This window comes from Rutilus rutilus (genome assembly GCF_951802725.1).
Source record: "Rutilus rutilus genome assembly, chromosome: 3".
Taxonomy (NCBI): Eukaryota; Metazoa; Chordata; class Actinopteri; order Cypriniformes; family Leuciscidae; genus Rutilus; species Rutilus rutilus.
The window spans coordinates 5,182,202-5,206,158 of NC_140211.1; the positions used below are offsets into that span (position 1 = coordinate 5,182,202).

The 23,957-nt window shown below is 37.5% G+C and overlaps 1 protein-coding gene across 10 annotated transcripts; it reads right to left on the bottom strand.

Annotated features, from left to right (window-relative positions):
• Positions 1-5,814: 5,814 nt before the first annotated feature.
• LOC311287710 (GTPase IMAP family member 7-like) lies at positions 5,815-23,130 on the bottom strand. 10 transcript variants are annotated; one of them, XM_084404726.1, is made up of 13 exons: positions 22,830-23,094; positions 22,672-22,749; positions 22,234-22,558; positions 21,601-21,678; positions 21,396-21,474; positions 15,773-15,807; positions 14,614-15,606; positions 11,097-11,128; positions 10,943-10,967; positions 7,348-10,525; positions 6,924-7,061; positions 6,747-6,804; positions 5,815-6,575 (listed from the first exon to the last, which is right to left on the bottom strand). In XM_084404726.1, exons 6-7 carry the CDS (start codon positions 15,777-15,779, stop codon positions 14,618-14,620), a joined length of 996 nt encoding a protein of 331 aa, XP_084260852.1. In that variant the 5' UTR covers positions 15,780-15,807; positions 21,396-21,474; positions 21,601-21,678; positions 22,234-22,558; positions 22,672-22,749; positions 22,830-23,094; the 3' UTR covers positions 5,815-6,575; positions 6,747-6,804; positions 6,924-7,061; positions 7,348-10,525; positions 10,943-10,967; positions 11,097-11,128; positions 14,614-14,617. The 10 variants fall into 10 exon arrangements, with proteins under 10 accessions (XP_084260852.1, XP_084260859.1, XP_084260855.1 ...); XM_084404733.1 differs by having other exon boundaries at positions 21,601-22,558; positions 22,830-23,130; XM_084404729.1 differs by having other exon boundaries at positions 15,773-16,424; positions 21,601-22,558; positions 22,830-23,130.
• Between the last annotated feature and the right edge of the window lie 827 nt (positions 23,131-23,957).

Consider the following 23,957-nt stretch of genomic DNA (forward strand, 5'->3'; position numbering starts at 1 on the left):
ATCTAACAACAATCAATGACAATTTTATTCTTTGCATGAAAACACTTGAATTAGCCCAATTTAATACTGTCTGGGTGTATTAAAACTTCAGAATTATATTCATATAGACCGGCAACAGTGATAAGATAAAGCTAAGAGTGGTCCAGACCAACTTTACGAAAGTGTGACTTACAAAAGATATACTTAGCGTACGAACGTTTCGGGAACCGTCCCATAAGGTTAAGAGAGAGGTTAAGGAATAGGTTAAGAACTACTTAGAGATAAGAACGCTTTGGGAAACCGGGCCCTGTCCTTTTCATCATGGCAGATTAAAGGGGATTCGCGTTGTGATGAGGGGAGTCTTAACTTCCTCTGTATTTGTGTATTTTTACACCTCTAAATACAAAAATGCTATGATATGCTTGCAGAGAATTAGAAAACATGCAAATAATTGTTTCTCTGAAAAACAATGCTACAACCAGTTATTCTGCTTTGAAATGTGTGTTCGGTGTTAGAATATCTGTTTTTGTTTCGGTCTGTGTGATTATGCGATCCCATCCACAGCCAATTTACCCAATAGTATTTAGACACGCTGGGTTGCCAGTTAGCAGAAAACATAGAAATGGAAACCAGCAAACTGGGTTAGAAATCCCAAATTCTATCCGACCTACAATTCCTCAGAAATAAAAACATTGCAAATGTATACATTGATCAATGTATAGTGTAGGCCTCGTCTCTTTCTATTGTCAATTCACCCTTCGCATGGAGTTTGATTGACAGGTGATCTGACCAATCATAATCCACCATACTTTTTGTCAGGAGAGTTAACCCTCTGGGGTCTGAGGTGTTTTTGGGGTTCTTGAGATGTTCTGACATGCCCTGACATTTGTGCTTTTTTCAGTTACTTATAAACATGTTAATGGCAAAGGTGTAATTACACTCTATTTAGCACAAACAGGGCTACCATAATATGTGAGCAACATATATGTACATGTTTGTATTTTTGAGAGAATAATGTTTATGCATGGTTATTGAAAAAACTAAAAACTTAAGTTTCTGAAATAAGGCCACAAAACACATACTATGGATGTTGTCACCTAGAGTTTTTGCTTCAAAATGATCTGAAAATCATCCTGCCTAATCATTCACATAAAACAATACATTGATTTAATCTTTGTAAGACACGTTTTGTTTGGAAAGGCAATATGCGTAGGATGTGATTCACACCTGAGAAGACAACGACCCGCATAATGAGCTGCATAATGAGCTGCATAATGAGCCTTTCATTCAGGTGTGTCACTGAGCCACAAGAAAGAATGCAAGGACAAAATATAAATATATATATAAAGGGCTGTTGAAAGACTTTTTTCTCTTGGAGATAAAGGACTTTTTGATTGTATCAATTAGCTCATCTTTACATATTTTTAGACTTTTAAATAGGCAGAGGCAGAGCAATTTGCATTCAAATGCCACAAATGCTTGAGATGCAATATGTGTTAATTCTATTAGAGTGGTAGTTAAGTAAAAATAAACCTTTGTAGATCCTATAAATATATCTATATTTATTAGGCACATTGTTGGCACCTCCTTTCTTTTTGACATTTTAATGGAGTCAAAGCTGTATTTAAGGGGTTCCAGAGCCCCACAAACACCTATATTTTGCACACTGATTCTAAGCCAATTTGACAATGATCCTGCTTGACGTTTGTAGTTATAGCTATTACTTCAAAGTGAATTGACTGACTGATTGATTGATTGATTGATTGATTGATTGATTGATTGATTGATTGATTGATTGATTGATTGATTGATTGATTGATTGATTGATTGTTTGATTGAGTGAGTGAGTGAGTGAGTGAGTGAGTGAGTGAGTGAGTGAGTGAGTGAGTGATTGAATTACATTTCCCCCAGGGTTAGGGTTAAGAATAGTTATAGTAATAGAGATATTCAGAGCTTCTTCAAAAAATAAATAAATAAATAAATAAAAGAGTCAGAGCCAGCCACAGCTTCTACCAGCAGCAGTGAAAAGGCTCAGTCAAGTATTCAGCAGCCTAGGCACAGCAGTGACAGTGAGGTTGAAGAGCAGTCAGCTCCTCCTGCACAGGATGGTATACATGCTTGGATAGTTGGAATTTACCATGTAGGCTCACATTCAAGTTGTTTGTCACTCCAGTTATACAATTACAACTGTCTGAAACATCACTGCACAAGAACAATAATTAAAACAGTTGTAAAAGACAGAGGAACAATAATAAAATGTGCATAATACATAAATACACACTCACAAACACATGTGTGTGTATGTACATATGTATGATTGTGTGAGTGTAAAAAAAAAAAAAAAATATATATATATATAATATATATATTTATATGTGTGTGTGTGTGTGTGTGTGTTTGTGTGTGTCAGAACCTCAAGACCTACTGATGTCACAGATTTCTCAGACATCTGTGTATTCCCACAGCTGACCAGCCACACCCAGAGGAGGATCCAGCAGTGTCTGCAGCTCCACCTGCTAAGCATGGTATGTCAAGTTCTGTTATGTCCAGATATGACCTGAAGTTGTGGTGTACTCTCATACTTGATTTAATTTAAAAAGTACGGTCCAATTTTGCCCAAAGTGTATGCTATTAATTTGCTGATACACAGCAAACCCCACACTTAAACATAGACAATCTATTCTTTAAATCTCAATACAAAACATTATGAAAAGACAAAGGAAAATGTTTGACGCTAATTTGTCCACATACAGTCTATGGGTGTAATGGTGATTGTTTTTACTACTTCAGGTACTTCATCTAGTGATTCAGAGGGCATGTCAGTAGGTGATGCTGACACCGATGACAGAGAGGCTCCTCATGTTTCACGAGTGCATGCTGCCCCACCTGGACCTCACGGTATGTTACACTGTTAAAGAGTTGGATTCCCATGCTAAACATGGACAAAGTTTCAAAAATTAAGTTGTACATTTGATGGAGTATTTCTGTGCCAAAAATTCTCCTTCCGGTTTGTCACAAGTTTCGGAAAGTTTTTTTCGAGTATGGGCGTGTGTGACGTCAGATGGGGCAGAATTTCCTTATACGGGTCCTAAGGGCACTTCTCCCGGAAGGGCTCGCGAGTGCACCCGTAGACCAGAGCGAGAGAGGGAAAGCAGTACGCCCATCAAAGCGCTGTGCTCGGCTTTAGGGAAGTCATCGGCTGCGCTGCCCAGTTCGACGCCGGATTTGCAGATCTTCTAATGCTTAAGGATGGAGCAGTCCCAACGATAAAGGTTCACGGTCGTGCGTTGGAACTGCAGGCGGTGAGTAAAACTGCTTCAAATGTCTGTGTGTTGTTAGCTATCGCGTAAGCACAGCAAGTAAACAACATGATCACGTATAGTTAATGTTGTCGTGATTTTTTCGCTCCGCCCACAAGGCACGCCTCCAGCCGCTCGGTTTTTTCCGGAAAGACTCGGTACAGCCTATCTTTCTTTTATAAATATAATAAAACTAAAGACTTTTTGGAGATATGAAGGATGCAATACTACTCTATAGGTACTCAAGATTAACATGAGATTGACTGAAACTGAGTGTTTCACTCGCATGAAATCCTAGAATGCTTGGCAAATATGGTCCGTGAGGAGATAATTCTGGAAGTGAATGAAAGTGAAGTGTTCTCTGTGATTGCTGATGAAACCAAAGACCTGAAAAATAAGGAGCAGCTCTCACTGGTACTTAGGTACTACTACAATGGGGCAGTGCACGAAAGTTTTCTTGACTTTCAACAAGCTACGCGATTAGATGCAGAAGGACTCAAGGACAAAATCATCCACTGTTTTGAAAGATATGGACTTGAGTACAGATCCAATCTTGCTGGACAAGGTTATGACAGAGCATCAGTAATGAGTGGGAAACACTCTGGAGTGGCAGCCAGAATAAAGACTGATGCGAAACATGCAGTTTATGTACACTGTAACGCACATTGCCTGAACTTGGTACTCAGTGATACCGTGAAGGCAGTCCCAGAGGCTGATTGCTTTTTTGCACTACTGCAGAAGCTTTATGTGTATACGTCTGGGTCCTATGTTCACCAGAAGTGGCTGGATGTGCAAAAGGAAATGTATGAAGGTCAGCCGAGGGAGTTGCAGAAGCTCAGTGACACAAGATGGGCATGTAGATACTTGACCTGCAGGAATCTAATGGACCGATTACCTGCTGTACTTCGTGTTCTGCCTGACTTTGCTACAGAAAATAGTGGGGAAAGATCTGTAGATGTTCGAGGCTTGCTGACTCAGCTAGACCTAAGCTTTTGTCAGTCTTCTTGCAACCTTTCGAAGGCTCCTTGGGGATGCAAAGGTGCTGTCTGACACCCTCCAATCTCCTTCACTTGACCTTGCCATGGCAGTGGATTTAGTAAGTGCACTCAAAGACTCATTTCAGGATTACAGAAGTGAAACAGTTGTTGACAATCTGTGGAAAAGTATTGTAGACACTGCCACAAAGTGCAATATAGCCATTGAAAATGCAGAGAAAAAGAGGCCTCAAAAAGTTAATTCCAGATTTGTTGGGTCTGTCATAACCTCTACATTGGGTCAGCGCAAATGTAACAATGGTGACAAGGATTCCTTTAGGAGGACAGTCTTCTACCCCATTGTGGACACCATACTTGGAGAGTTAGACAGGCGCTTCTCCAAAGACAATTGTGAAATAATGAGAGGAATACAAGCTTTGGACCCCATGCATGTTTCCTTCAAGAGGAAGCAGTCTTTCGCCTGGGAGAAATTTATGAAACTGATTCTGAAGATCTCAGTCATGAACACCACCGTGATTTTGCCAGGTAAGACATCTTCCTGGATCAACATACTGTATTTTGTTGATCCTGGAATAACATTCCTGCCCCAAAATTTAGTCCTAACCCGATCCCTACCCCTAAATCTAACCCTACCCAAACTTTTCCCTAAAATCAGAGGGAAATGATAGGTGAATAACACTGATGTTGAAGCACCTCACCCTGCGTCTAAGCCTAAACTTGACATAAACTGTAAACTTGTTCCTCAGATCTGATTGGTTGATTGGAAAGTTGTTCCAGGATCATCAAAGATGTTGATCCAGGAACATGTGGTACTTGGTGAAATCACTTTCACCACTCCAACAGACAAGGAGGCTTTTGCAAAGGAAACAGCAAAGTGGAATGCCGAACTTGTCCGGTATTGTTGAACTTGCAGTGTTCCTTGAACCTCATAAGGATGTTCACAAGCTTTTTCGTCTGTGCAAGACAGCCATAGCCCTCGATCCCGGTAAGCAGTGCAGCATGTGAGCGCAGCTTCTCAGCTCTTAAACTCATTAAGACCCATTTGCGCACAACAATGACAGACTGAGCAACCTGGGTGTTCTCAGCATTGAGGCTAGAAGAGCAAAGTCACTAGACATGGACAAGTTTAAACCCTTTGCTACCAATCACCAAAACAGGAGAATTCATCTGGTGTAAGATGGATGGACACAGAATTTGTCTAATGGTCTAGTTTTTTTTTTTTTTTTTTTTTTTTGTAGTTTATCAAGTGTTGTTTGGTTTATGTTACAATTGTTTATGTACAATTTTCACAAGTTACATTATGAAGAAGCACCTTAACCCTTAAGTTATATTTGGTTTGGTGGCATTGCATTGGACTTTAAGTCTTGTCTTGTGGTCTTTGTGGCCTATGTGAAAGCATTTTGTTATTACACTTTGTTACTATTATTAAAATCCTCTATTGTTCATGAGAGTTTGAAGGTTTACATAACATTACTTTATAGTATGGCCACCCCACTCTAGCTTTGTGTCCCGTCTTGGCCACTCCAGTAAAAATTGTCCTGGATACGCCACTGTGTTTTACATCAGAGACAGGAGTACTGGCTGCAAGCTCCAGCAAAGTTTAATTAACTCTGAAGCACCCGGTGTAATACCTTAAAAGCAATAACACCCTCTACAGGAGACAATAATAACAGCAACACATGTTCTTAACCAAAAAAAACCCCGTATTTTTCCCTCTTTTATTTCAACACAGTAAATAAATATCAATATTTTCCAACCTACTACAAATGCATCAAATTTGGCTGAGAAATTACCCACGAAAGATAATGTAAAGTCATTATTGTGTTAAATGAGAAAAACATCAAATATGTATACATTACAATAAATATCTTTAGAAAGAAATATTTTATATGATTACCCATAGAATTTATTATTACACATAAATATTTAGGATACTACAACAGCCAAATATTATTATTATTATTTTATTTTTTTCAGAAGCTGCATCTAAATTGGTATTTAGGTATATTTACAGATCAAACCAACATTCGGTTTGGTTGGTTTGGTTACCAACATTCGTAAAAAAAAAAAAAAAAAAAAAAAAAAAAATCGTCTTTATGTTTCAGAAAAGAAAGAAAGACATACCGGTTTGAAACTAGTCTGACAGAACCTTGAAAAAAAAAAAAAAAAAAAAAAAAAAATCCACTAACAACAAGAAAACTGAACATTTTAATGACCAGAACAATTAATTTGTTATATGGAATATTTGTTTGTACACATGATATTTGCGTCCTTGTATTAATTCATGTTGCACTGGTGCCATCTGCTGGACAGAGAGTTCACATAGTCATAGTGTATAGTTATAACCATAATATGGGACAAAAATTTGACGTCAAAACAGATTTGACATGCATTAAGCAGTGTAAATGCAGACTAATTTAATTAATACATGTAGATGGATTAATATAATTATTTGTAAAAGTAGCTTACTAACTTGTAAATCTTTCAACATACATTCTTGTTACGGTGGTGCCAGGAGCCATATTACCCATCTGCAATAGAGCACCCTCAGTGATTTGATTCTGGAACCGGGCCTGTCCTTATTCAACTCTCTCTCTCTCTCTCAAAACGAGGTTTTATTCTGTGAAAAGGACCGAAACAGAGAACTCACCTTCATTGTTCTCCTCCACCCATCACTCCACACATCTTCACTTAAGATGAAAAGATGAGCAGATTTTTTGAAAAGATGAGCAGATCGAAAAAACTTTGCCTTGTTCGACTTGATTTGTTTTCTTTCATTTTCAGTTTACTGGAAACAAAGCAAAGAAAGGGATTGAGCCTTTCACCATTCGTTTGATAATACCTAATTTACTGGTTTCTCTAAATTCCATTAAGATTTAACTGTGAAAATGACAATTAAATACACAGTAAATGTAGTTATCATTCATTTACTCAGATCTTGATTCTTTCAAATTTGATTTGAAAAAGTAAAAATTAAATTAAACTTCAGAATAAACGAGTGGTAATATTTAAATGTTGTATCTATTATAATACAATATGTTTTATGCAGTGCAAATCAATTTATTCTTATTTACTTCTAAGTGTTTGTCTCTCCTTTTAATGTACAAACAGCGTGTGCAGAAATAGTTTGTTTTAGTAGTTCATCTTTCTCCTCTTCATGGTTGCCTTCAGCTTTCTCACTGGGTTTTGAAGGAGTTCTGATAAACCTGCTGAATAAAACAAAAGGTTGAGAACCATGTCATCTTCAATGTTATTGTTAATGTTGTTGTTTTTTTGTTTGTTTTTTATCCATTGCCATACTAAACTAAGAGACGGTTGTGTTGCTATAACACCTTAACCACCCAAAAGAACTGCTTAAAAACTTATGTTTGTGTGTGTGTTCTCTGACAAATTAATACAAAAAGTTATTTTCCAGAAAATATTATCATATTCTTTCTTTTACTTTCAGCATATAATATCATACATGAAAAGTAATGCATGAGAATATAACTAAATTGATATTTTAAGGGAGTTTCTGTATTGTATTTTGTTTTTGTGTTATTTGATTAGATGGGAATTAGCTTAATTATAAAATGTTTATGAATGGTGTCCACACAACATATCAAATAAAATGCAACTAGGATACATAATAATAAAACATTTCAGATTTTTATTAGACAGAATATAAGGTATGAAAAAAAAAATGCTTTTAGAAACATTCATTCAGAGCAGTGTCAAACTCACAGTCCTGCAAAGTTTAGTTTCAACAAGCTCAAACACACATTCTGGTAGTTTTCCAATAATCCTGAGGGACTTGATGAGCTGGTTTAGATGTGTTGAATTAGTGTTGAAGCTAAACTCTACAGGGCTGTAGCCCTCCAGAAACTGAGTGGCCATTTACACAACACTGTTTTCAACTAACAAATTTAAACTTTCTATGCTTTTGGTCGTTCATTTACAAGACACCAGTGTTTTGGGGGACTGAAAACACAAGCTTTTTCAAAAACTGGTTTCAAAATGTGTACGTTTTTGAAAACAATACCGTTATCGTCTCTGTGTAGTTAAAACATATTTTTTATATTTTTTCAAGGCACTGTGTGGCTAAACTACATGCAAACAGTGACGTCGTGTGTGTATTATGTGTTCAGTCTATAGGTGTGTAGTGTTTCTACAAAGAGACATCACCACCTACTGGCCTTTTTAGTTTTTTTTTTTAGTTTGTTTTTTGCAGATGGGTGTGAACGGGAATCATTTTGGGACTGTTGTTGAGTGTACATGAAAAAACGCAAAGGAAAACCTTTTCTGTTTTTAGCAGGTGTAAACGTACTCTAAGTTTTGCACTACTGATATAGGGGCTGTTTACACAACTATGTTATTGACTAAAAACTGAAAACTTTTGGTGTGTTTTGGCCGTTCATTTACATGACAATGACGTTTTGGGGGCCTGAAAACGCAATGTTTTGAAAACAGGCTTCAAACTGCAAGTTTTGGGAAACAACCGTTATCGTCTCAAACTAAAAAAACTTAAATTTGTGAAACCGACGACATCATGCATATCATGTGTTCAGTCAGTGACATCGCCATCTACTGGCCTGGCAGCAGAATGCAGCGTTTTTGTGGATCTGTGTGAAAGGGTATAATTTTGGCAACGTTGTCATCTGTACTCAAAAAACACGAAGTGAAAAACCTTTTAATTTTCAGTACATCGTTGTTGTGTAAACATACCCTTATAATATAATTAAAGAAACAGGAAAAGGTAATAAATGTCTGTAAATACTTAAAGGGTAACTAAAACCCTGGTCAGAGCCTGACTCCACCCACTGGCAATATTTGAAAAATGCTAGAAAAGTGGGCAGACCCCAGCGGAGATAGAGGGGACGAACCGTGAGCGGAAGGGCGTGCACCTGAGAGTCCTGCTGTCAGACTGTCTAAAATGGATAGTTTGCTCACAGGGTCGCAAGACGACGTAAATATGCATCGGATGAGTTTTATCGAGTTGATGTCAATAGCGCGCGCGCTCTCTATAGGCATTTCATATTTTGCCGCTATGTGAAAAAATCCAGCAAAATGCGCCGACGCGTTTGTCGACCCCAGAGGATTAACTTTAGCCTAACCATAAATTGTGATTAAAATATATATGATCATCACTCACATCAAGACGCCGCTGCGGTGGTGGAGTCCATGCAGGATCGAGGAGCAGCGTTTGGCACTGCGTCGCTGTTCAGCGCGAGCTGTGTGGAGAAGCCAATTTCCACCTCTATTGCGTTGGAAAAGCAATTCCGAGTAAAATGCAGGTTTTACACTCACGGTCTTCCAGGCCAAGTGCATGCAAACACTGGCGCCTAATTTCCAAGTCTGCTGGAAAGCTATGCAGTCCAGCAGTGCTGTTGCACCCAGCAACAGTACACCTACCACTGTACTAAATACAGATAAATCTACGCTAGATCATCCAAGGGCGTGGTGAGCTCGTACCAAGGGAGGGCGTGGTGAGCTGGAACCTGCTTACGTCACGCAGTACCGCAACATCCAATAGGAAAATTCAACTGCAGTAGCCACCGTTCAACCTGAAGAGGGCAGCACTCAGACGTTTTTACACCATATATTGTAGAATTAAAACACTTTATACCCAAATGTCAAAAAAGTTACTCGAATCAATGAACAGCACTAATAAAGCCCCATTCTTACAGATCATTAACTAAAAAAAGTTGGTTTAGGGTTTAGTTACCGTTTAAAGCAAAATCTGAGGTTGCATGCTGATTTTCTACGATCCCATGACAAACTACAACTCTGCAACTATTGGTGCAGATCTACTTTCATGATTCTAATGTTAAATCTTTACTTGCTTATATACTTTTTTTTTTTTTTTTCATTTTGTTAGCTTTGAAAGCAACAGCAGTAAATTGGTGTACATTCTCAATCACATGTTTAGCCATCTCAAAGTTACTATCTGTTGCACTTTTCATTGCGTCAATCATTGAATCAGCATCTTCAGCTGCTTCCCATCCAATGGCAAATCCTCCAAACGCTCCAACAAACGGCGCTCCGAGAACGACACCCGCCGCTATTCCCAGCTGCCGCTCCTGTAACTCCTCCGCCCACAGGCTGTTACTATTTCCATCCCTTTACTTAGTGCAGTATCTATGATTGTTTGCATCAGTGGGGGAATGTTTTGGCGTACAAGAATCACAACTGAGGTCCCCAGTACTAAAATGGCCAGACAGCCACCAGTCACCATCCCAGTCAGCGCTCCTATAGCTTTGTGTGTAGAATTGGCTATTGGAAGAAGGCACTTATTAGAATGTATAATGTCAGTTATTATACATTTCTAAAAACAGCATTAATATTTTTTAAGCTTGTGTCAATTATTGTTAAACAAAAATCTGGATCACTCAAAAAAACTGCAAGAAAATGTTTTTGTAATTGCTGCAATGTTAATATATATATATATATATATATATATAAGCTATCTGACAATAGAAAATATGCAGTTTTGGAAGCTTTCATTGATATTAGATACAATATTACTCATTTACACAAATATTTACAAAATTCAGTGACCACAGGCTCATTTCATAGGCTGTAATAAAAGTAATACCGTCATTAAACCATTTGTACACTAAAGCATGAGGCAGAACAACAACATGGCAGAGCCTATTAATTCAGGGGGAAAAAAGTAAAACCTGTAATTACCTGCGGAAATGCCTGTTCGGATAGGCTGTAGATTATTATAAATAAAAATGACATGTATGTGAGAAAGAAAACTACACTGTACAAATATGAAGAAAATTAGGATTAAATATAAACTTTTAGTGACCGATGAAATAAACATGGATACAGTACTCACATCCACTCGCAAACTCTGTCTGTTGAGCTCAGCTGAAATATCAAGCAAGATATAAGAGTGTGAAGACAGAAAGAGGAGTTTTGCATTCTTCAACAACAGGAGTCGTGAACAAATACTGCATTCACCCCTTTCTAGTGCACTTTCATTTCATGGGTTCAACAAACATGTTGTCAGACCTGAGCAAACCTAGTCATTAGACAAGAATCCAAATCATTTATACATTCATTTATGTATCTGAATCATTCACAAACATGCATGGTTTTTGTTTATTTATATTATTTAAGCATGCTGGGAACTACAGAGCCACTGCCCAGGGCTGCGTTCAGCATCGAAGAGCCTTTGCCACCAATGCTCTCTATACGATCAACTTATCTCACAATGCTTTTTAGAAATGCAGCCCTGGGCAGTGAAGGGAAAGGTTGGTAGTTCATGCTAATGTTCAGTTGGACATGTTTAATTATCCTGGAAATCTAGATCCAGATCTGAAAGATTAATGGTCTGGCATCGACTAATGAAAATTGCCCAACTCGAGGGGCGGCACCAAGCATGCATTTGAAAATCTCACTGCACGCAATTGGATAACACTACGACCAATCACAACAATATAGCCCCATTCGTTTAGCTACTAGTGGAGCTAACTGTTAGATTAGAAGGCATTTATTATACTCGACGCCAGAGTAAACTCGCTGAGGAAAATTCAATTTGTGCTCTCGCGAGAAGCGGTTGCACATGTGTCGAAGTGTCCATCCTGAGCTTTAAAGGCAGGGTAGGTAGGATTTATTAAAAATTAAAGATCCAAATTTGTTAAAACTTTCAATATATATCAATACATAATTAAAATGTAAGAACTCTGAAAAAAAGAGTATAAAAATCAAGTGACTCTAGACCGTTTAATCTGTATTAAACACAGCTCATTATTTCGATTCGGGACGAATCAAAGGATTGGCTTAGGCGACTGTCACTCTCTCGCAACCATGGCAACCACCCTTTTGCCACACAGCACCTGCCCACTTGCGCGCGACCATTTGATTTGAGGAGTGCGAGAGGCACGGAACCTGATCACACCTCCGTCCAGTAGATGGCGGTAATGCACTATGTTTGCAAGCTGCCAATAAAATCTATCGAAGAAGAAGAAGAAGGCACTGAACCTAGGAATACCAAAACAATGGCAGAGAAAGAGCAATCTAAATTTACAGTACCGGCATATGCAGTTAGTGAAGGCAAACCAGGCAAAAAAATGCCCCTTCCCCTCCGCTTGTCTCAGGTAAATAATGCGTCCTCTAGCTCAGCGGTCGGAGTCGCGCGTTCATGTGTTTTGAGGGCGTGGCTTTGGAAGAAGCACAGAAATGAGGGGGTGGAGTGAATGGAAATAATGAGATGTCTTTAAAACAGTCGTGAGAGGTCTACAGACACTCGATTTTGATACTTTCTTTTTCAGAGTACTTACATTTTAATTATGTATTGATATGTACATAAAGTTTAAACAAATTTGAAAAATAAAATTTTTAGACCATTTCTACCTACCCTGCCTTTAATGGAAATTGTATGATGGGTCAATTAACTCAGTTGAGTTAAAACAGCATTCCCTTGTTTTATGTTACATCAAACTGATTGAAGTAGGTTACAGCAACAACATTATAAATTGTAGGTAGAATCAGGTAGAAATACTTCCTTAAAACAACAACTGCACATGTTTACTTTGTACAGTGTATTATTTTCAATAAAACATCAACATCTTTGTTAATTCTCAATGCTAACAACTAGACTTATGACTGCTGTGGTTGTAGTCAGTTGTAGTTCTTATGTTTCTGGTTGTTTCTTTTTCTGTTCTTTTTTCCAGTGATTCTGATTGTTAACCCCCAAATATCTATGTAACCACCATGTAACCCCCTGTAGTGCACACTGCGCAGTGGGTATTGTCACGGACATGTTACGCGTCAGGTGAGCTCAGGTGTGTTAGTGGTTCCATCTGCAAGGTCCAATTGTATGACAAGAACAGTTTTAGTTAGATCGTCATCTGCTTGGAACAAATTGGACTTAAGAACAAGGCATATATCCAACATATGTAATTTTAAGAAGACTCTAAACCAGATGACAATTAATAGTATTACATCAGTTAATTTGTGACTGACATTTTCAAATGCTGTATGTGCGTGAATGTGTATATGTGTATAAATGTATACAAGTGATTATGTTATATGTATGTTATATTTATGTATTTTAACTGTACAGTACTTTTATAGGCCCCAGGAAGACTAGCAACCACATTGTGGAAGCTAATGGGGATCCAAATAAATAAACAAATAAACAAATAAATAAACACTGCGCAGTGTTAACTTCATCTGGTTAACCCATGTGGGGCCTACATGGAAACTGAAGACAAAACTGGGTGGTCCCCAGTAAGATAGCCCAGGTCAAACACATCTGGGCCACATGGGTGTCCTGGTCGAGGTAAAGAAGAGGTTCTAGTCCAGGAAAGCCTCCAATGTTAGTTTGGGTAACAGTAGCCGCGTTTCCACTGTTGGGCCCGAGCCGGGTGTGCTAGTGCGTGCCAGGGACAGTCGCGTTTCCACTGTCACTTCCGGGGCTCGATCGGGGCTTACTCGGGGCCAGCGGCCAGGACTTTCTGGCCCGTCGAATACCTTGGGCCAAAGCGGGCCAGCTCGGGCTAGAGGAGTGCTTACGAACAGAGGCGGGGTTTACCTGAGTCTGGAGACGCCAGCGCCGGATAATTCTGTCAGCATTAAAGACTTTTAAAATAATTTAACTCACTTTCATGTTTGAATGCCTTCTGTTCGTGATCCGATATGGATTCTGATCACCGTATAAGGTAGAAATATTTATACGCGATGCATAAGTCTAACAATTACCATAGTAAACATAGTAAATACGCTTGAAGACGACTACATCAGACGAAGAGCCTACGCGCTCGAAACGTTACTGTGTGTGAGTCTACTATTACATTTTTCCTATTTTGGAGCCATGGTGTGCAGACTTTTTTCATATAACCTATATGAAATATCAAAGCACACGTCAAGAGTGTGCAAAGTGTCATTGTAAAAGCATTTTATTTTTATCCTCATTCATCATGTACTTTGCAATAATAAAACGCGCTAAATCACACATACTGTATATAGACATAATAATACCATGTTATCAATTGTGTTATGGCCATTTGTCTCTGATAAATTGAGAAAGATAAAAAGATAAAAAGCAGGGCAAGTTTAGCACTAATGATCAAAAAAAAAAAAAAAGCCCATGTATGCGTGATATATGTATGCAGGAAATTAACATGTGTGACTGCAAAACAATTTAATAATTAACAACCCTAATGTGCAAGGTCTAATTGAGTCTTAATGAATCTGAATAGCATTTTTATTTTTTATTTTTTACAGTTTAATGTGGACAAAAGTACATACTGCTGGAAAACTGGAAACTGAAAAAAAATAAATAAAAAAAATTATATATATATATATATATATATATATATTTTTTTTTTTTTTTTTTTTTCTTGTACCTTCTCAGCTGTTGCATTCTCCTAGCTCAGCTTCGCAGCTTTGGTCAGACGCTGAATCAGCTTTTTTTGCAGTTTTCCATCCAGAGACTGCTCCAATAACGGCTCCTATAAGAGCTCCTGCTCCGACAACACCTCCAGCGACATCTCTAACTGTAAATGCTGTTGCTACTCTTGTCATTCCTGATACTCTTAGCAAAAACCAAAATGGTGCAAATAAAGTCAGAACTACAGACCCTGCAACAAATGCACCCTTGAAAGCACCAATCAGCGCCCCTGCTGTTGCTCCTACAACTAGATAACAAAAATGAACTTTTTCTGGCTTCTCTACTGGAAGCAAATTGTCCTCATTTTCCTCCATCTCCTCTTGGAATTCTTCTTCCAGATTTTGAAGCAGATCATTGGAGAAGCAGCCGTTATCTTTCACCATCGTGTCGATGGTCTCCAGCATATTTTTCACCTGAACTCTGTTGCTCTTGTTCCCTGAATCACAGTCGTTCCAGTATTTGTTGTCGATGACGTGAAAGCGTCCTCCACATTTATCAACCAGCTCCTGTAGTTGTGGATTGGGTTTCACAAATTCGTCAATGGTCTGGCCTTCTAGTTGATCACCATGAGTGAATAAGAGCACTGTGTGTTTCAGCACATGTTCCCCTTTCGTTGTGTTCAGAAATTGTTGTACTACCTCGTTCTCTTGGCTTGTGTATCTTCCAACCTTTAGAACAATCACAAAGGCATGAACAGCAGGAGTGCATTCAATGAGAGATTTGGTGATCTCAGACTTTATCTCCACATCATCACGATCTGTGTCAAAGAATCCAGGTGTGTCAATAACTGTGATCTTTCTTCCATGGACCAAACCGTCTCTTCTTTCAGATTTAGCAGTAAAAGAAGAATTAGCTGAATGATTAGGGGTGAATACTTTTTCTCCAAGAATCGTATTCCCGGCACTGCTTTTGCCATCTCCTGTATTTCCAATAAGGACAATCTTTCTCTCTGTCAATGATAATAATAATAATAATAATAATAATAATAATAATAATAATAATAGTATTATACCTGTGGTCAATAAATATGAATTTATTTTTTATATAAAATTATAATGCGAGGTATCATCAATGCTTTTGCACTGAAAACACTGTGTGCAACAAAAATTACTTACGTTTCATGATCCTGGCCTGTGGATGACGTCAGTCTCTGTAAGGTAAATAATGTTCAGGTTATTCTTGGCTCTGGGCCCTTCTTCAAATGGGACATTAATTATAATATTTCTCCAACCACCAATTTATTTGACTCAATGTCTAAGCAAATTTCTTACTGATAATACTAATACAAAAGGTGAATTACATGCCATATAAATAATTAACTCACAGAAAGAAAGAGTGTAAAAAATTGATCCTTCAGGGGAACAACAGCTTGTGCTCTTAAAAGGACACATGTTTTACCTCTAAAAGGTACATATGTACAGTAGAGTAGCAATATGTACTAATATGAATCTTTCAGGGGTAAATAAGGTACAAAGATGTACTGCCCAGTGACAAGCTGTTTTACCTCCAAAGGTACAGTTTATACATTGTTCATCAGATCAGATTTATTCTTTGCAGTTGTACGGGTTAGAGGAAATCACTTTATGAAATTTGCATATGTAAAGGTCAAAATGCCATGATATTAAAAGTCCTAATGTAATTCTTTATTTTGACCCTTCCAGAAAGGACCACACGAAGACTTACGCTGAGCTCAATCATCCCATGTTAACTGGGAACATATGAAACAACACCAAACAGACGTGAAATACAGCTCATCCGGTCACGTAACTGTCAAAAATAAATATGCATGTAAACAGTAAACAACAAGAAAATACAGAGATAGAAACGCAATGAATACCATCCACTCCTAATGTGCTCAACAATGAGTTTCGGTATAAAAACGTCAATTATCCATCAACTTTATGTCTCCTATGAATCAAATATTAAATAAAGAATGATTTTTGACCTCAAAGAGAAACAAAATTATCTCTGACAACATTTAATTTCTGTTTGACCAGAGAGAGATCTTCCACCTACCATTCTCCTCAACAGCTTGCATGAAACTGAGGAGAAAATGGCCGACTTCACTCCTAGTTTACCCTAATCGCCTGTAGGTGTCCCCATATCCCGTTCTTTTAGATGCACTTAATACATTCTATTCAATTCATATTTTAAACATTTTTGGCACAATTCATAATTAATTTCTTTTCCCTGTTACACAAAGATGAAGACGAGTCAAGACATTCCAAAACCAATGAATGTTATGAGAAAATAAACTCCAGATAATCCAAGTCCACGAGAAAGTGTGTGTGTATAAGCATGAGCGCTAACACAAACAATAACCGACAGTGAACTGAGAACTCAGCGGAACTCAAATCTACACAGATAATGAACAAACAGAATAACAGACGTGATCAGATTAATTAGTAACCATATATTAACAAACAAGTGGCAGGGAAATGAACAAATGAAGCAGGAAACGTTGCTGAGCAAACTAAGAGTCCATGCAAATGAAACTAAGACAAGTGTCTCACAAACAAATGATATGTGATAAACAATGACAGTTCTTCTTATTGACAACATAACATTTAACTACAGATTCATAAATCCAATGCCGTATGTATTCATAGCACAACATATTATTTAATCAATACTAAATTCAACCCTAAGAGCACCAGGGCTAAACACCAAATGTCTTAACCGCTTATTTAACTTTCTAATCACTAAATAAAGACCAGTAAGGGAACTTTCGGTATTTTTGGAATGGACCACTGGAGGAAAATAGGGGAGGGTCATGTCTTTTTATTCTTTGTTGACCGTCATCCAACATTTTTTAGACTAGGGGGAGGGTCACTCAACTTTTGTATTCATGAAAACAGCAAAATTTCAAAGTGGCATATTTTTCCATGTAGCTCTCTCAGTCTTGGCTCCCCCCATCGCTAGCAGATGCTCTTCGGGCGTACGCGCTAACAAAAAGGGCGTCATGTCAGAACAGAACGCCAATGAAACGTTTACCCGGCCAAGCTTTAAAGTACGAGCAAATAATGCACTTTTGTGATTGTGAATAGGTGCAGTGTCCTGTGAGTCTAACTCTACCACTGCGTTAACAAGTGTTGTGAATGTACGTCGAGTTTTACAGTATTGGGACTGAGGCGCCAGAACTGCAGCTGATAATATGTGCGCGCACGATACTACCATATTTTAGTTTCCATTTTTATTGTGTTTCCACAACAATGTTAGTGAGTAAATCTACTGAAATGGCCACCATAACAGTGGAGTGTGTGATGTGTAAGATGAGAAAACAGAGGTTAAGTCGTTTGTCATGGTTGTAAAAAAAACAATGGCTATCTGAACATCTTTTCCCAAGCGCAAACCAGTACAGAAGTAATCAATAAATGATCGGGGAGGGTCATGCCTTTTTTCACAATCATTTTGTAGGGTCATAGAAAAACGTATTGCTGGCGAAGGGAGGGTCACGTCTATTTTGACCACAGATCTCAAAACTCCTCCGGTAACCCCTTAAATAAAAGACGAACAGTCCCTAAGAGCTTTTCTGCTCAATACTTAATCTTCCAAGAGATTTTTCTAAGCTGTTGGCATATAAAATCTGATGCATTACTAATTATTTTGCCCATTATAACTTCAGGTAAGAAGGCCAGTTAAATTAACCCAAGTACAGTTTATCAGTTTATTCAAAGCAAACATAACTAAACTTGACTTAAACATGAAAACAGTCTCACCAAACAGTCATGAATAAGATCATGAATATGAACCAAAACCAAAGACAGACATGACACCTATTAACAAATTGAAATGATGGCTCTTTTCTGCAATCAACACAGATAATGTTTAAAGCTGTTAAAGGTTAACCGGCTTGATCTGAGGTCAGTGGGATTTCTTTCTAGTGTTAAATAAATTGTACAAGTCATTCCAGAGATACGGTAATTTGACTCAGTAATTTTTTCTTTCACTTTCTGAAGTGAATAACTGTTTGTTATTGTTAAGTGATAACGTTTCGACACCTCTTCACTGCGGCATAACTCTCACGAAAACATTGTTGATTGTGTAATATCAATTTTTTTTTTTTTTTTTTTTTTTTATGATCAATGGCTCGCAAAATGATGGACAATAAATGTACATTTCGCCCGCATCATTTCCCGTGATAAATTTAGTAAATTATTAAATAAATGAGAAAATAAACTAACTTAAAACTCCAAAAACTAATACAAAATATGAATAAAAAGTCTGATACTACTGATACTACTAAAATTATAGACACTGTGCACATTTTGTTCAATATTTGGGTAACACTTTGCAATAAAGTTCATTACTTAACATTAGTCGATGTATTAACTAACATGAACAATACATTTGTTACTGTATTTGTTAATCTTTGTTAACGTTAGTTAATGCAAATCCAGCTGCTCATTGTTAGTTCACAGTGTATTATATAATGTTAACAAGATTTTAGTAAAGTATTAGCAAATGTTGAAATTAACATTAACAAAGACTGATAAATGCTGTATATGTGCAGTTCATTATTAATGTTAACTAATGTAGTTAACTAATGTTAAAGCTGCAGTCCGTAACTTTTTTGGGTTACAAATTATCCAAAATAAATTTGAGCAAGTACATAACCAGCCAGTGTGCAAAACTCTGTGCTTGCCGTAACTCGATTCAATACGGTAAGCTTGTTGTAATAATGTTTTTAATTCCAATGGTACTGGTGGATTTCTGCGGGAAATACGAGCATGTGTTTGTGTTATTACGTCACATCTGTCCACATAAAGAAGAGTCTCAGCTATGAGTGTGAGGATGTTGGAGGTGGAGATTTATAGCCTTTTCTCACAGCACTTGATATAATTAAACTTATCAATTTGATGGCGGATCCAGAGAGGTTTAAACGACAATCACCAGTGACAACTAGAGATTCACCCGCTGTAAAATGCAAAAAGACTTCGGACTTCCAAGTGGCTACAGAAAAAAAAAAGAGACTGCGAAGGGCATTAAATGTAGTCACGCAATGCTGATGTTGTTAACATTAAACAATTTGAGAACAAAGTATCATTTGCACGGTCTGAAATGAGTAAAATTTGAGTTTAAACAAAGCAAACAACAAAGAAATTCAGAAATTAACATGGTGGCCTGATTCAAATTAGTTTAGGGGGCAAAAAACATGTAGGGTGCATCCAGTCAGCCAAATAAAAAAAGAAATAAATACATGTGTAGCAAGAGGGCACTATAAACCCTATGGGCAATTAATATGCCCAATCAAATATAGCCTGACTACGCCACCCTGAATCTCTCAGGGAAAGTTAAGTTGAGTTATAAACACAGATTCAATGTGTACCTTACCAACAGAAGGAACAGAGACGCGTTTCTCAGATATAACAAAATTCACAATTTATTAACAGACATACAGAAAATGACACACCCAATTATGAGCCTTAAAGGTCCCGTTCTTCGTGATCCCATGTTTCAAACTTAGTGTGTAATGTTGTTGTTAGAGTATAAATAATATCTGTAAAATTATAAAGCTCAAAGTTCAATGCCAAGCGAGATATTTTATTTAACAGAAGTCGACTACATCGAACGCCCAGTTTGGACTACATCCCTCTACTTCCTGCTTTAATGATGTCACTAGAACCGTGTTTTGACTAACCTCCGCCCACAGGAATACAGGCGAAATGTCAACAGGCGTGGTTGATGTTTATCTATAATCGGATACCGCAAAAGTTTAATTCGAAGTTGTTAGTTTCCTCTGTCCATTTAACCACGGACTGTTTTTCTAACCTGGGAACCCTGTAAACTATATTCCAGCAAGCGGTAAGTAGTGATTTACTATGGAAGTAGCGATCAACTTCACATCGTTTCTCTTAGTAGGATGAAAATAATCTTACTTAAACTGTGATTAATATACAGAAAGCGATCAAAGAACAATCCCTTTCCAATCGCCCAAGCTGTCAATCACACAGCGCAAGTTTATCTGGACACTTGCCAAAACTCGTTATGAAATCAATGACGCTGTTACGCTACACAACGAAGCTCTTACTGTACTTACATCATGTTTGCATTGGTGAAATCATTAGTGATAGTGCAGAAACTGCGTTGCAATGATAAGATCGTTTTTCACGCGATCAACAGGCTGTCATCTGCTCAATGCTCATCACTGCAACCTTTTATGTGATGGGAATAGATCTAAATACTTCTCACGATTCGTTAATCCCGATAGCTGTAATAGTAAAAACGTATAATAGCTGTAATAGTAAAAGTTTTCCAGATAGTTCAACATGTAATGCCAGATATTTCGTATGCAAGCATGTCAGCCAATCACAGCAGAGGGCGTTTACGCTGAAGTCTCTCAGCAGACACGCCCCTTCAAACAGAGCATTCAAATCAGGCTAGGAAAAATGCCTTTTATTTCTAAATTATTTTAAAAAATTATCTAAAAAACATACTAACATTATAAGGGCACCCCAGGAAACATTCTAAAACAATAAAATTATCCATGCAATGGGACCTTTAATTCTTCATCTGGGTAATCACACATGGAGCTGTAATCTTAAAAGAGAGAAAACCACCAACTACAAGAAACAAAACAAACCCCCCAAAAAACTAGCGGACACTCGAGGAGGACTGACCGGCCCCTGGCGTGAGCCCACTCTATTGTCCCTGTAAAATTCACCAGAAAACATGACTAAAAAAAGATAAACACACACACGCACACACACACAAAGAGAAAAGATGTGCTCAACACACAGTGTACATGCAGCACCAACGGATGGTATCCACCAAAGGGACTACACCCACGTTCCAGCCAGCACCGCTCAGTGATCCGCTAAAACAACAACAACAACAACAACAACAACCACAAATTAGTTGGTTCTCAGAATAATAATAAAAAAAAGAAATCTGACCCTATATTTTAAGCAGCCCCTATGTAAACTAATAATAGCAGCAATACCCAGTGTAATGAAGACGTCCGGTCAGACGTATATCTCTTTAATAGGAGGTAATTTGCAGCCACATTTAAACAGTAGTTCTAAATGAAATAGAAATAACAATATTCAAATTATAACATATTCAAGATAACATTGTTCATATGGTTATAAGCACAGTAGAACATAAGCATTGTAGTACTATGTTATCCATATATTGTAACATCTAGACTAGAGTCATCAAATTTGTCTGATAGTACTCGCTAAATACTACTATTAGTGATATTATGCATGCAATGACTCAGTATTTCACAGATATACAAATATAAGCACTTAACATAATGACTTGAAATAACACAGATAAAACAGTGTCACTCTGACACGTGATCTCAATCGAAGCGATCGTACAGAGATGGTAATCATCATATAGCCTGATTCTAGCATAAATAATCCTATATACATACTCAACTTTACTTAGAAATTGAGATTATATGCTCACAGATAGATATTGATCTCTCTTTTACATGTATTTACTTAAGATTAACTAATGCATGCATCGTAACATCAAAATATATAAAATTACAGGTTTAACATCAACATAGTAATACTTGAAATACAACTCGTATGAGGTAATCAATAACTGAACAAAGATTACTCACTGGTATATGAACGCACTCTGTCAAATCGATCAAAACAAGCAGCATAAGCATAACTCCATCAAACTTTCTATAAGACCACGCCCCAATAAACGAGACTGTCCCATTAATGCACGTCTTCTATCTCTTAACGTAATACGTATCTAGCCACAGGGGGACATTAGTGTCTCTGTTATAAATATAATACAGATTGGAGAGCCTTTTCAACACCCAGCCTTACTAGACGCTGAAATTAACAGACCTTAACCAACAAAACCAAAACAAAGGAAAATGTTACATATCCCAAAAAGGAGAAGGAAAGACAGCAGTGGCAAGGAAACTGGAAATCCTAAAGAAAACAAAATAACAAATGTTACATCAAATTAACATCATAAATCAACTAGACACATTAATATTGCCACTCCCCATGCTAAATCACTGCAAAAACACATAAAACCCTACCGATGCTCTAACGGGTTGAACAGCACCACAGCGCCATGAGTTCGCCAAGTCCACCAGTCCCACGACCAGCAGGGAGATCTAATCAGCCGAAAACAAATCCCTAAAGATTGTTAAAAGCAAGTCACAAACTTCAAACGAAATAAATCATTCTGCCCTACCTCTTCCTCAATATACAGCACCCACACACGCGCGTGGGGGAAACAGCTTAGAAGATGGTACTATCCGACCTTCACTTGGGGCAACACTAAATACAGAACGAGGAGTGAAAGTGGCAACAACGATGACCTTCTCTGAAGTCTCAGACGGCGAACAAAGCCCGAAGCCCTCGCAAACAACTGCTCATTATTAAGCGAACGCAAATCCAATCGCGTGTCAGTGTTGCAAACTATTCTCAAAGGAAAGTAGCTAACGCCTTCCCTAAAAGTGGCTACATGTAACTAGATGACGTCATACGTCCATTCAGTCCTGCAGTGTGTCTTGTTGGTTAGAGTCCTGTTCAGCATTAACCCCTTCAGTCCCTGTGTCCATTATGCAAACCAGCATGTTGCATTTTCCAAAATGAATCAAAGAGCCGCTCTCAACAATTATAAACAATAATCTTGTGGTCAATAACCCCTTCAGACCTGAATTATGTTTTAGGTTTCTGAAAAATATAAAAGTACATTTTCCCAGCTCATGAGGCTTCTATAAATGAGACCAAAAAAAAAAAAAAAAAAAATGTTTGGCTTTAATTGTAATTTTTTTTGTCCATTTCAATGGACGTCACGTCAAAACAGGTGTACTTCACAAACATGTACCAACATAAAATTAAATAATAAACATACAAATTGTTAGTATATACTTAAAGCTTTTTCTCAAGGTCAAAAACCTTTCAACAATACCATTTCAACTATAATTTTGAGGTTTTTGTTTTACAGATTGCACATTGTTTGTAACAAACTAAATATCTTAGAATCAATCAATTTGCGCATCTTTCTTTTTTTAGATCAAAATCTTGAACATTACAACATTTCAACTTTAATTGTAAGGTTTTTGCTTTATAGATCGCACATTTGTTTATTCATAACAAAATAAACCTAGGAATCAATCAACGAATTCACGTTAGAGTAATTTCCTGTGTGCATCTTTGAAACAATTTCTCTGTTAACGATTTTCTTGTATTTCTACAGTACATTACTGGCAGCACGGTTGCCATGCATGATGCATGTATTTCGATTTCCAGTAACTGTACTGTAATTCACTTTACAGTACACAAGATCAGTACTGTAAACTACCAAGTAGTACTT